This window comes from Gasterosteus aculeatus, chromosome 20 (genome assembly GCF_964276395.1).
Source record: "Gasterosteus aculeatus chromosome 20, fGasAcu3.hap1.1, whole genome shotgun sequence".
In the NCBI taxonomy this organism is placed as follows: domain Eukaryota; kingdom Metazoa; phylum Chordata; class Actinopteri; order Perciformes; family Gasterosteidae; genus Gasterosteus; species Gasterosteus aculeatus.
This window is the reverse complement of record NC_135707.1, coordinates 2,267,517-2,280,902: the sequence shown is the minus strand read 5'-3', so window position 1 is coordinate 2,280,902 and position 13,386 is coordinate 2,267,517. Positions and strand designations below refer to the sequence as shown.

Sequence of the window (13,386 nt, the reverse complement as noted above, 5' to 3'; positions counted from 1 at the left end):
CTCTGATTAAAGTGTTTGACAGTTCAAATATTTCTTTGATGAATTTATTTACAAGTCATATGAAAACACAAAAGAAACAGGGTGGTGTTTGACTGCAGGTTACTTCTGGGGTGGTAAGGACACATCTTGGAGAGATTTTCTCTGTGGCAAATAAAGGATTCTTTAAAGAAAAAAAGAAGAAAATGACATTACTGAACGACAATTCAAGAAGAGAAAAGCGAGCTCACCACTAGAAGACCTCGCAGGTCTTCCAGGTCCTCCAGGACTTGGTTACACAAGTGGATGTTCTCCGACAGGGTCGCTAGTCGGTCCTCCACCACCTCCTGTCGGAGACAAACGGCGAGGTCATTTGAAGGAGTTCACCAGGCGGCAATGAAACGTCCAGGCTTCACACCGTGTGGCTGACCTGTTGGACCGCGGAGGGGCCCTCGTCAGTCTGCGGGGGGAGGTCGCTACAATCTGCAACTGATTTACAAACCCGTTTAAAGAAATCTCGGTCGTTGAACGTTTGTTGTTGTTGTTGTTACCTGTGCCCGCCTCCATGGCCAGAGATGTATTATCTGTCCTGGAAAGTCGACCTTTCCATGTTGATTGTGCCTTCTGCGTATTTATGGAAGTGCTCACAGGTGATTTGAATTTCTGTAATTAATGAGTGATGAGGGGATCATGTGGGTGACTGGGATTCAAGCACTTTCAGGCACAAAACCTCCACCGCCTCTTCTGGGGTTTTGAGTACATGAAAGTGGTTTTACAGACATGTTTAAAAGAACTCAAGTTCGAAAACAAATGAAGTCTCTGACTGAATAAAACATAGGTTTAGATTTTTGTTTTTAATTTTTTTTTCAGTTTCTCACATGCCATAATTGTTGTATAAAATCTGCGTCGAAATGTAATCGTTCTCTCTAGATTAATCTGATCAATCAGAAAAATTCTTCTAAATCCCAAAATATTTCCACTTGACAATCAAAACAATGGGCTGCTGGCCCTTTAAGTGAGGAGACGTCACTGTTTGGGGGCGTAACCCGGAAGCGTTCTGTCACTCCATCAAGCAATAACATGCGCGCCCTCCGGCCGTGACACATCCACAGATGTAGCTTCGATCATATGAAGTCCGTCTGTAGAGTCGCTGGCGAATTAATAAAATCCACACGAGGTCAGAGGTCAACCTCAGCGCGAGGAGAGATGCGCAGAGAGCTCGAGACCAAAGTGCTGCGTCTGCCGCCGACCTCCACTGGGCCACGTGTTCTCCAGGACGACCGGGCAGGTCGGCTCCCATTATTTTTTTTAGCATTTTATTATATTTCAGCTACAGTATCGAATAAACGTTTTCCGCAGAAGTTTGGCGCTCAGTGACGTAAACATGGAAGCATGTTACGTCAGACTTTTTTTCCAGTCATGCGCGTGCCAGGTAGTTACACACCTGCGCTTACGTCATCTCCAACGCAGCAAAGTTGACATACTTTATAATCATACATCTTAAAAGCTCTTTATCGTGACACTTGAGTAAAGTAAGGAATTCAACGTGTCAAGTCAATAGTTCTGAGACGCTGTCCAATCACAGGCCGAGGATTCCTCCACCCGATGAGATGAGGTCACAGAATCACATGTTAAATCCGTGGCGCCCTTTATGTGCAGCTCTACAGCAACACGTTTTGTATATTTTAGTGGTTTATGACGTTTATTAGTCTTCTAACTAAGTTTGTCATGTGCGTCTGGCAATGAATGATTCCACCATTTATCCTGCTTGTTTTTTGTTTTGTTTTTAACTGCAGACGGTGCCGAAATCCTGAGTTGCACGGCGAGGGCTCTGAAGGAGGGTCACGTGGTCGGCGTGCCCACGGATACCATCTACGGGCTCGCGTGTCTGGCCCAGAACTCTGAGGCCGTAAGGAAAACCTACGGCGTCAAAGGACGGAATGGACACAAGCCGCTGGCCATCTGTGTCGGAGAAATCCAGGACATCTACAAGTACGTTTACGTCGAAAGGAAGACTGAGATCTGTTTCGGTGGATGGCGAAGAAGTGATATTATAGAAGGTCTGAGTGCAGATTCTGTCATTTATATCATCAGTGGCACATCAGTTAATCACATAACTAGTAAGTGAGTCATCCGCAGATGAGTCAGACGTAGGAGAGGCAGAGATCCCGTCGCCATACCAACAAGACGCATTTTACATCTTTGAGTGACGGGCACACTCGCCCCCTGACATCCCCTTGCACTAAACTCCCGTCCGGAGAAAGCGCTGGTCATCGTTCTTGTTTCCACGCTCAGGTACTGTAAGGTGAAGGTGGAGGAAGGGCTGCTGGGAGACCTTCTGCCGGGTCCCGTCACTCTGGTGTTTGAAAGAGCGGAAGTGCTGAACGCGGATCTCAACCCCTTCACTTCAGTGAGTCCACTCTAAAATAAACGGGGGGGAAAACGAAATTGGTTCAGACGCGAGTGTCCGTCAACGTGTCGGCGTGTCCCTCAGCTCGTCGGCGTGCGCATCCCGGACCACGCCTTCATGAGACGCCTCTGCCAGATGTGTGCCGAGCCGCTGGCTCTGACCAGCGCCAACGTCAGCTCGCACACCAGCACCGTGGCCGTACATGTAAGAGAACCCCAGTGGCCGGTTAAGCCGTTTTATCTTTTTTTTTTTTGTTCTTGATTCTTTTCGTTAAAGCCGCCGTTTGTTGTCCTCCTTGTTGAAGGAGTTCGAGGAGCTCTGGCCGCAGCTGGCAGTGGTGGTGGACGGCGGGCCGATAGGAGACCACAGCCGCCTCGGCTCGACGGTGGTCGACCTGTCGGTCCTCGGCAAGTACCGCGTCATCAGGCCCGGCTGGTAAGTTCATGCGCTTTCTGTGATCCGGCTGCTGGTACGTGAGCCATTTGTTCTCTCCAGTCAGAATATGTGAATTTATTTTGACACTCTGTGCATTAAACGAGAAATGACTTTGATTTCAGCGCTCTTGTTTCTACGGTCGACGTGCTGCAACGCAAATACGGACTGTCAGAGGATTCAGGAGGAGCAGAAGGAGGAGGAGGAGGAGGAGGAAGATGAACCTTTGAACTCTCAACACTCCACATCACACGCTGAGACGCACAACCAGCGTTGACCGTTGGCTTCTTCAGAAGAGATGGACTGTTCTCCTGTTTACATGAAGACGGAGCGTTTCTCCTCTTCTTCTGGAGTAAGTCTTCTCCTTCCTGTGGGATCTTAAAGTGTCTCATTGTCTCTCATAAGGTCAGCAAGCTGGAATTAAAACGTTTTATCTTTCATAAATATATAACAGATTATACAATTGCTTTTAATTTTATCTTTGTAATCATTTCTATAATGGTTGAATCTCCCGTATTTGTTTTACCCTCCATGTTATTTTAACCATTTGAGGATTGCAATCCAATTGGTCACCTGCAACCGTTACAATACTTGTTCACGTTGGAGCCTGAATATTAAATTGACGGGTGAATTCATGATTTTTTTTTTTATTCTCATTGCCTGACTAGACTTGTTTTTGATTGACTGCTTAACCTTTGCACAATCACAATAAAAGTTCTTTTTTTCAGTATCAGTCGCGTTAATTAATCTCTCATGAAAGTATTCTCAAACATCCTACTTGGAAAATGCCTTTTGCTCGAAGCTTGAAGCTTGCAGCAGGATTTCTTTAAATCTAAATCCAATGAATTCATATATCAGAGTGCTCTGTGAGTGGTGCATTTTCCATGCATTTTTATTCATGTACCATTTAGTAGTTGGTGCATTCCAACCGTGTAGAGTGGATTCTGTGTACACAACGTTGGGGAACAATTGAAAATGCGGGAACACGTTCATAATGTACTGTTGAACACTGACATATTCATTCATTTGAATTTGCAACATACAGCATTGAGTGGTGGCGTAGAGTTGATGTGATAAACCTTTTTTTTTTATTCAATGTCACGTGATGCAGAAAGACGCTTTGCTGGAGTTACTTCGGGGCGACCGTGTGTGCTGGTGGAGGCACACGGTGCAGTACACACAGATCCAGCATGTAGTGTTGAATGTAGTACGGCATGCAACTTCAAACACTAAAGAGGGGGGCGGGGGGGGCACCGTGGCTTCTCCATCAGTTATAAAAGAGAAACCATAGAAGTGTCTGGATGTGGAATCATTGCTATTACTGGGCTGCAGAGGGAAAGAGACCCTTACACGGGGGACAGTTTTCTTAGTGTGTTTTCAGCCAGTTAATAAAGTTGCATGAACAAAGGCCTACGGAACATTTCACACGGAAAGACTCTTCCTCCCCCAGAATAACTCATTCTAATGCTGCTTTACTCAGAGTTTTTAAGTCAAAGGAAACTCAAAAGTCCCACCGTGTTCTCGCACAAAAAAATGCACGCACACCTTTTACTACATTCACTCCCTCTGCCCCGGGGCGGACGCACGCACGCGTCCTCCACTCGTGCGCGCTGGTTGGAGTAAGTCGGGCTCACACCAGCCACTGCTCCTTCTCTTTGTTGAACTGCTCCACCCAGCGGCGGGTCAGCTCCAGGTAGTGGTCGGGTCCGTGTGGCTGATAGTCCAGGTACACGCGGGTCACCGTTTTCTTGGGCGTCGCCCGCTCTATCTGCGTCCCCTCGTGCCACTCGTTGAAGGACGTGATGGCGACGACCTCCGGCCTCACGTCCAGCGCCGCCTGCAGGGCCGTCTCGAAGTAGCGGCCGTTCACCCGGTTGCGCAGGTTGTGGTTGTTCCACGGCCGGATGCTGGTGTCGATGTAACCGGGCCCGACGCTCGGGATGAACAGCAGATTGTTGCCGTCGCAGAACGCTTTGATGGACTTCCAGTTCTGGTGGGAGGAGCCGAAGGAGAAGCCGTTGGAGGCGAAGTAGGTGTACATGCCGTCGAAGCCGCCGGCGAGGATGTCGTGCTTGTGGCGCTCCTCCACGATCAGCGCGATGAAGATGGAGTCGTAGGCCGAGCCGCGCACGCTGTGGGAGCCGGCGGGGGTCAAGAGCTCCGACCAGGACTCCGGAGGGGTCAGGTAGGAGTCGTAGATGTAGAACAGAGGGAGACTCTTCCCGGTGCTGGAAGTGCACTTGTAGAAGGCGCCGTGTTCTCCGTACCTATTTAAAGACATAACAAAGGGGAGTGAAAAGGGCGCCAGTGGGATCAAAAGGGTTTTTTCCCCCTCAGCATCTATATTATTAACAAGGCGAAGGGGGGGAAAAGGGGAGGAAAACACAATAAAAATATAAAAGGCTTCTTCCTCTGGGGAGCCTGAATCAGCTGAGTGACACTCTTCTTGTGTCACACAAGACCGGAGCTAAAGTACTGTGAATATTGGCACACAGCAAATTTGATGTAAAGCCAGCCAATAGATTTAGGGTACATTGTACAAAATTGGGACCAAATAAGGTAAAGGATTCCTCATTTAATGGCAAGATATGACACTTTGCTTTTGATTTCTCTGTGTCGAATACTGAATATGTTTTGGGGGGGGTTGTATTGTTGAGTTCAAAGTACTGTACAGATTAAGAGGGACCCTCAATCTTAAAGTTTTGTCAAATATCACTTTAAGGAGTCGAGTCAGGAGAGTATTTTACCTGTCAATGATGTACTTGATGTTGTCATGCACGCTCTGGTCGTTTCGTCCTCTGTATATTTGGATGTGAAATGCAACCTAAGAGAAGGTGCAGAAGGAGACACACTTTGTTAGTTTTCATCTGTCCAGCCATTATGAAAAGAAATCAGTCTCAGACGACCTTGAAATCCACATTCAGTTTTGCGAGGAGGGAGATTCACGGCGGTGACAAAGCGGCTGTGAAGAAACATCTTTTCCCTGTTTTCACTTTCCCAACAAAGCATGACGAAGTGCAGCCGCTCTGGAGACTTTTTAAAGCTCCGTTAGAAACTGGTATTTACAATTGAAGAACAGCAGTCGAGGAACAAGGTACCTGAAGTGACACGAGCAAAAAAGTGCTTCGGTTGAGTGTTTTAAGGACTGAGCGGAGAATTCAGAGACTTTAAATAATGCACGATCAAAGTGAAACACTTTTCTTCTCTGGCAGTCGACACCCGGGGGGGACAATGCGAATAAAAAGGCCGTTTTTTTGTGGATGTAAGATTCTCCTCTCACCCGGATTCAAGCCAATAAAAGCCAGCATTTAAGCCAGAAACCCGATCAGACCAGTTACATTTGTCTTATCTGCCCACCAGGTACTAGCAGATATGAAGCCATATCATTATAAATCACAGGGGGGGGGGTTATGGTCTCATGTTCACTGCAGCTGAGCACCGGAAGCTCATTTTAAAACACATTGGCCCGTTGCTCTGTGCTCATTCCCAAGTAAACGGGGCATTTTAATACCTCATAAACATTGACAGCGTGGGCCAGGATCGACCCCGTGATTCATGCTGGGTGGAATTCAGCGGCATGTCATGCAGGAAGCACTGAGGGGGGGGGGGTGAGCCGACACACAGATGACGGTCTAGACGCCAGATCCTTATAACAATTTCATCAGTCGCGTAGCTGCTGCTACGATCTGATCAGAGTGGCTGATGCCGTCGCGGGGCCCCCAACGCACGGCCCCCGTGGCCTATTCATTGGCTTGTGCTTTTACAGCCCCCCCCCCCCCCCCCCAGGGTGCAGATTGTTCAGAGCAGCAAACTGAGTCATGGGACCCGTGATGCACATTTCCCCTCAGCTCCCCCCGGCACCCAGCTTCCAACCCCCCCTCCCCCTCCATCTCCAGCAGACCGCCCGCGCCCTCCCCTGCAGGAGGACTATTTCTATTCCTCTTGGAGCTGAGGTCGAGCTGTGGAGGCCCCACGTGATCTGCTCTCCAGCGCTGCCGTACAGATCACAGGCTCTCTGTGTGGGTGCTGCTGAAATGCTTCCCAACTTATATAATAAAAAGTACATCGCTTTCTAAGGTAGCGGCGGCCAAAAGTGCAGCTGGCGAGATAGATTTGGTTTGTTCAGTCATCTTGTTTCAGGCCAAAAATAAATACCTGAAGTATCCTAAATCATGCTGTGATCTCTTTGTCACAACATCAAATGTCATTTTGACAAAATGAACAAACATTTTTTTCTAATTTGTGAAAATGTCTTTTCTCTGTTAGATTTGGCATTTTATATGTTGTTCGAATAAAAGAATGTGATTATATTTCAATGACGTCTCCTCATTTGCATTCCTGCAGACCTGGATGCATTTACAGAGTTGAAGAGGCCGACGTCACGTTCACGCCTCGCTGAGCAACACCAAACATCTGTATGGACACGTTCACATGCTGAAGCAGTTAAAGGTCTGCCAGGCTCACGGGGATCCTCGTCTTGAGGTGGGACGAGTGCCGCTGTGACAAACAGGACGAGACAGCCCAGGACAGGACAAGGATAGGACATGGAGACAAAGGGAATGTAGACTGGTACCACTTTCACAGAATACATTTCAAAGGTTTTCTGCAGAGGTGGAGCTTCTTCATTCTGGTACTTTCAGTCTTGTTTTTATCTCTTCATCATTTGCTCTTCTTTTTTTCCACTAACATGACCATTCATAATTAAAAGTTCCTTATTTTGGGGGGTAATTGTATTGATTCCGCGAGGGTCAGATGTTTCAAAGCGAAGCGGAGAGCATGTCTCCGATTGGCCGGTATCCACTTTGCCACTCGAGGCAGATTGCCCATACGTTTTCCTCAATCCTTCTCTGATACATTTTTGGCAGTTGCCACTGTTGTTGTGACACCATCATTGTTCCTCTGGACTTGTCTCCCTCCTGTCAGCCTGCCTTTCAGTTGGAAAGAGCTAAGAAATCATTTAGGGAAGACGTTCTCTCTGCGGCACGGTTGTGATCTTCTGAGTGCGTAAGACAACATTTCACTTTTAATGAAAGGTTCTGAAACGCTCCTTTGGTGGAAGAAGGCGGGTCAGTGTCTGTTCTTCCACGCACACTTTGAGGAAAATGTTGTTCACCCATGATAACGCAGTATTGATATTGGTATTGAATTCAATCTATCAGCTTCCCTCCTGACAGCATTATGGGTAGAACCTCTGCGGCTCTTGTCTCGCCCTTGCGGTGATTCTTAATTTCTTTCCCTGCAGCCAAAGAGCAACAATTTTGATATCCAACCTGGCAGACTGACAAACGTTGTGTGGAAAAAGAGTTGTTTACCCACAGGACGAGGCCATGTATGTGTCACATCCGTTCCCACCGGGATCCAAACACCTGCATCATGGCGAGTTGTGTTATAATGATTCCTCCGATGACTTTGCTTTGTGATTAACCTCGAAAAAACAAGGTTGTCAAAACAAATTGTTTTCTCATCAGTGGCTGGTTAGTTGTGGTCGTATACAGTATGTTCAAACAGGAACATACTTCAAAGCACAAATACATGTGGAAAATAAAGAGTGGTGGGGGAGTAGTTTCCACAATTTTAACATTTTTGTATAATCTCCTGATTGCAGGATCAGTATTCTTCCTTAAAGTGAATTGGGAGTCTGCTGAAATTATGACAAAGTCTGAACTTGGGCTCAAAATACAATACAATCCCAATATTCCTGAATGCAACTGAATGATTATTATTTCTCTACTAAAAAATTGTGAAACTCTCTAATAATTTGAGAAAAAGCTTACAGTAATGTTGATGCTTTTCCTTGGGTGGCTGGCTGATTTTTCTTAAAATTTTAATGTTTAAATGCTGTAGGTGCATTATTAATGGAACCTGCTTTAACATAGGAAAACTCTTACTCGCTTGTCTTATACGTCATTTCAAATTCATGCAAGAAGCCGACGTATCTTTCTTTAACTCTCATTTTAGAGAAAGTCTGACAAAAAAACTATGTATTTTCTGTCTTTCACTTTGTCTCTATCTCTATCTGTACATGCATTGTATCGCATTACGAGCAGGCTTTCCCTCTAAAAGTCTAATACGCCTTTGATACAGTGACAGGAGGCCGCGAGAACAACATGGTGGGCAGTTATTTCCTCCAATGTGCCATTTTCCAACCTAATTGGCAAATTGGTCATGTGGTTTTGCTACCCCCACCTCTCCACCCTGCTGATATGTTCTCCCCGCGGAACAACTGATCCAGCAGACGCAGCTATTTGACCTGTTTTATTTTTTTGCTCTGACGCTCGAGAGGAAATGTCTTTGCAGCCGCAAACATCCAGAGTCAAATCTGTGAGTTGCAGAGACAGCTTCATGGGAGGCAGCAGAACACGTTTAAAGGCTCTCAACCTTTTCCGCCCGTGACAAAAACAAACTGCTGTTTCTGTGTAGAACTCGCAGCACGATGGCTCCTTTTGAGATTGTTGTCCTAAGCAGAGCTGAGCTCTACTCTCCTTTGTGAAGTATCGTTAATATCGCTATGTGTAGGTAGGAGAAAATGCACGTAGATATTTAACCATTGAACATATGCCTTCACACTACTTACCATTGCATCGTCTTCGTAAGCCTATCTAAAGGCAGTGGGCAGTGTTGAAACTGGCTTAACGTATTTAATGGAGTGCCTCAAGGTTCTGTTCTTGTTCTCCTTTCTTTTTGGTTTACATAAATCCTTTTGGTGTTTTGGCACATAAAACTAATTCTCATTGCTATGCAGATGATACTGTGTATGTGGTGTTATTCTGTACTAGATATATTTTTAATAAATACACTCCACACCTTTTAGTATTTTGCAGTCTCAGCTCACTCGACTCAAGCTAGTCCTAGCGTAGGGGAAGATAAAATAACTAACAAGATATTTGGTTTAATGTTTATCTTTCTTATGAGACTGGAGTTACATTTCTATATTAGAAACAAGTAATGTTTGTCCGGCCAGGTCTTCCTTGTCAAAGAGGCTGGTTCAACAAGATTTACCTGATAAAATAAAAGCTATAACGAGGAACTGTCGGGCCTCGACGGAGTCTGAGCTGAAGGATTTCATCTGATTTAACGCAGAATCTGACTAGCGTTAAGAACTACCTCCGTACATAGAACTAGCCGATCTTCTTGCTGATGTTCTTGTGTATTTTACCTTTAGGTTGTGTCTGTATGCAGCGTCCAGCACAGCTGGAACCAAATCCTCAGCGGGTTCCCCGTTGTCGTCAGCCAAGCCGGGAGGATACCAGGACATGACCAGAACCCCTGGAGACACAAGTAAACTCGAGTATAATCATCAATCCTGGACCCAAGACACTGTTCAATACCTCAGAGAGCATCTACTGCAGAGAAAGCATGTGCAATATGCATCGGAAAAGTTCTCTCATGCATTGTTGAAATGATGAATGGATTGTGAGAAACGCTGACACTCCTGTGGGTGAATTTGGAGCTGAAAAAACTTTTGCTTTCATCGACAATATACAGTGATTTTTTTTCATGCAGCCCTTCACACAGTCTTACGGACCCATTTGAGACCGTCGAATGAACACAGTCAGCTGCGCGTTTATTGAACACACTGAAATTTCTGCCTCGGTAATCCATTAGGCTAATTACCGTACCCTTTAAGGACCAGACAGATGGTGTAAAGTTCGCGGTGAGATAGTGCATGCATGGTTGGATGGTGAGATATTGAGTCACTGGGCACAGACATGTAAACTACACCTCACCCAGAAGGGAGACACAACATGGAGCAAAACGCCTCCCTTTGGGGTTGTTAAGCGTCTCTCTGCGGTCGTGTTTTGCATTTGTGGTCATTACGGGTCTTTGCGTTGGTCCTTGAGCGTTGCTTTGTCATCATTTGGGTTGTGTGTTGTGGAAATGCTGTTCATGCATTTTCCAGTAAACCTGCTTTGACACGTCCATCGGAAATGTAGACATTCACTTAAAAAAGCGGCTGGAGCGCAGTGGCCCCCTGAACTCGGGGCCCGGCTCCCGATTGATGAATATGCACATATTTATTATGTCTTGTTTTAGTGGCAGTCTTGGCGTGTAGCTCTAGTGTGAGACTGATTATTAATTTCAGGATTGCTGGCAGAGAAATAGCTTCATCTCTGCAACAACGGCCCCTGGCACCAGAGAGGATCTGGCACTAAGGGCTAATTGATTTAATAAATGTCCACTTGCTGTGGCGCGGTGGAGACTATTAGATTACAATACCCAACTATGTCTGTGTGTATTAACAACGAGGCAGCTGCTATAAGTTTTATTTATGGACCTCGGTGAAGTGGTGGGGAATCAGTCATCCAGCCAAATGGAACTCTTCAGGGTTTAGCTAGCTGCGGTGCCTAATCAAATTGATTATTTTGACAAAGCGTTGTGAGCCAGCACTCCCGTGATCCATCTGTCTCGGTGGGGAAGTTTGAAACGGATGGACGGGCGTGCTCATCGTTCCAGATGGTGTACAATAACCTAGTGGGCTGCAGGACAGGAACGTCGGGGCCTCTCGTGTGTACGCCGCTGACGGCTGGACTCTGTTACTCGATACTACATGTGCTGTCTCTGAGGGAAGCCATATGAGGTCATGAGAAGATTAACAACATATCAATAATTCATGAGAGCCCCCCCCCCACACACAACTAATTTAAATGTGACTTGTGCTATGTGAATATTGTAACAGCAAAAGTATCACCACCTTAAAGTCCCTCTTAAAGTGCAGCAGCAGACATGTTGGGACTTTGGGGAGCTGTCCGCTGGACGCGTGGTGCTGAAAGGTTTTTGTGCCGCACCAGCAGCTTCTCAGAGGCCAGAATGAATAAAGCAACACTGAACTGTTCTTCTTACCTGCTGCAGACGCTCCGATCTGCTCCATGTGGGACTCCAACACGTCCGGGTCCCTCGAGCTGTACGGATTAAGTTCGGGGTAGAAACTGGAGCCGATGTCCTCGGGCGGCGCGTGTCTCCCTCTCGGGTAGCTGGATGCGATCTTGGGGTCCCAGTGCGGAACCAGGATATGGTCCCAGTGGATGTACTTGCCGTCCATGCTTGGGTTGCCGTACCAGGTGTAGTAGAAGATGTGAACGTCATAAAATATGGTCCCCTCGGGTCCGGAGTTGGACAAAACTGCACGAGTGTTGCTGTCAGCCGGACGGACTTGACCCGGCGACGCGGTGGCGTCACGGGACACGGACCGCCGGTCCACCTTCCCCGCCATCGCCGGCAGCAGCTCCAAGCCCGGAGCCAGGTCCGAGAAGCCGTCACTGGGCTTCAGGGTCCTCAGACCCATCATGGTCCCGAAGACGAACAGCGTAAAGAGAAACAGGGCTATGCACGCTCTCCTGCGCAGTCTTGCCATGTTTTCTCTTGAAGTGACCGGACAGGGGGCGCGTATAACCCCCCCCCGAGAGTTCTCCTCACAACCTCACGAGCTCTTCAAAGTGTCCTGCAAGGATTTCAAGGGTTTAAAAAACAGAAAGCAAAGAATGAATCTACATGGTTGCAGCCCGGCGGCAGCAGACTACTGGACGCGGTTCTCTTTGGGGAATCGGGGAAGTTTCTGCTGCTTCATGTTTTCCATCCCGCTGAGCTGCGCAGCTCGTGACCTTACGCGCTCCCTCGGCTCCGCGCGACGGGAACAACCGAGTAACGGGAGGTGGGGGAGGGGGAGCGGGAGACGTTTCAACCCCCCCCCCCCCCCCCCCCCCCAGATGCGCCGACTGTCTCTTCACCGAGCTGCTTCGCTCCTGCTGGCTGCGCAGAGTCCCGCCCGGAAGCTCATCCGCGCACCGGACACCGGACACGGCCAGACGACCGGCGCAGAGACGGTGCTCCCCGGAGACATCCAGAAGGGGACCGGGGGGGTGGGGGGGGTCCAGCAACAAAAGGGGCGGCGCTTTGGTCGATCCCTGTTGGGCTTGTTTTGGCCAAAGAGCCTGACGCAACAGAAAATAGCCACGTGAGTGCCGTCAGCGTTTCAGCCCCGCGGATCCAGGAAGGAGGCGCTGGTTTTGGGGATTTGAGACACCGACTCTCGGCGGAGACGAGACACTTCAGTTGTCATGATGTCGACTTTAACGTCCGAGGTGTTCAATTAAAGGCGCGTTGACCTCAGAGATGTGCTGACATCTGGTGGTATTTTGTATAATAAAAGTCAAGGGGGTTTCACCGTGTTGCTTTCAGGTACTGCTGGGACTCCTCAGATGTCTCACTGCCGTTTAATACACAGAGAAACGTGTTATCATAATGGCAAGAACGATTATTATTATAGTACATCTTTGGGAACTGCAGCACTGAGACTTCACGATGATAACGTATTGATGGATATGTAGTATTCCTTTCATCCTATTTATTTATTTATTTGTATGCATTATTTTCTGGCGGCTTTGAACGAAATGAATGAGTCTTCAATCCGACGGAGGGACATAGTTTAACAGCAGTTCACGGGATACGTGACCCAGCAGGTTGTTAGCTCGTGCACCTTGGCTGGAGTCCAGCAGATTATCTTGGTTTCCGGCCAAGATAATCTGAGGCAGCACGAGGCCTGACCCCTCTTCTGGTTCACTGACACTTCA

At 47.5% G+C, this 13,386-nt stretch overlaps 2 protein-coding genes and 1 long non-coding RNA gene across 3 annotated transcripts; 1 reads left to right on the top strand and 2 right to left on the bottom strand.

Moving 5' to 3' along the window:
* Window positions 1-17: 17 nt before the first annotated feature.
* LOC144389500 (uncharacterized) lies at window positions 18-624 on the bottom strand. Its single transcript, XR_013453603.1, has 4 exons — window positions 528-624; window positions 407-465; window positions 228-323; window positions 18-141 (listed from the first exon to the last, which is right to left on the bottom strand). It is a non-coding gene; the product is annotated as an uncharacterized LOC144389500 (long non-coding RNA).
* A 366-nt stretch (window positions 625-990) lies between these two features.
* yrdc (yrdC N(6)-threonylcarbamoyltransferase domain containing) lies at window positions 991-3,548 on the top strand. Its single transcript, XM_040165147.2, has 6 exons — window positions 991-1,264; window positions 1,773-1,968; window positions 2,272-2,386; window positions 2,471-2,590; window positions 2,691-2,821; window positions 2,944-3,548. Exons 1-6 carry the CDS (start codon window positions 1,105-1,107, stop codon window positions 3,038-3,040), a joined length of 819 nt encoding a protein of 272 aa, XP_040021081.2. The 5' UTR covers window positions 991-1,104; the 3' UTR covers window positions 3,041-3,548.
* A 133-nt stretch (window positions 3,549-3,681) lies between these two features.
* On the bottom strand, window positions 3,682-12,959 carry LOC120810538 (glycoprotein endo-alpha-1,2-mannosidase-like protein). Its single transcript, XM_040165146.2, has 4 exons — window positions 11,660-12,959; window positions 9,975-10,084; window positions 5,566-5,642; window positions 3,682-5,085 (listed from the first exon to the last, which is right to left on the bottom strand). Exons 1-4 carry the CDS (start codon window positions 12,168-12,170, stop codon window positions 4,449-4,451), a joined length of 1,335 nt encoding a protein of 444 aa, XP_040021080.2. The 5' UTR covers window positions 12,171-12,959; the 3' UTR covers window positions 3,682-4,448.
* Window positions 12,960-13,386: the final 427 nt, after the last annotated feature.

What these genes read in the sequence shown, in the direction of transcription:
- yrdc (XM_040165147.2), top strand. Translation starts at nt 1,105, where the DNA reads ATGAAGTCCGTCTGTAGAGTCGCTGGCGAATTAATAAAATCCACACGA. An exon ending in GAAATCCAGGACATCTACAA is followed by an intron (nt 1,969 to 2,271) that starts GTACGTTTACGT and finishes TTCCACGCTCAG; the next exon opens with GTACTGTAAGGTGAAGGTGG. An exon ending in ATCTCAACCCCTTCACTTCA is followed by an intron (nt 2,387 to 2,470) that starts GTGAGTCCACTC and finishes CGTGTCCCTCAG; the next exon opens with CTCGTCGGCGTGCGCATCCC.
- LOC120810538 (XM_040165146.2), bottom strand. Translation starts at nt 12,170, where the DNA reads ATGGCAAGACTGCGCAGGAGAGCGTGCATAGCCCTGTTTCTCTTTACG. An exon ending in GATCGGAGCGTCTGCAGCAG is followed by an intron (nt 10,085 to 11,659) that starts GTAAGAAGAACA and finishes TTGTGTCTCCAG; the next exon opens with GGGTTCTGGTCATGTCCTGG. An exon ending in CATACAGACACAACCTAAAG is followed by an intron (nt 5,643 to 9,974) that starts GTAAAATACACA and finishes ACCTTCTCTTAG; the next exon opens with GTTGCATTTCACATCCAAAT.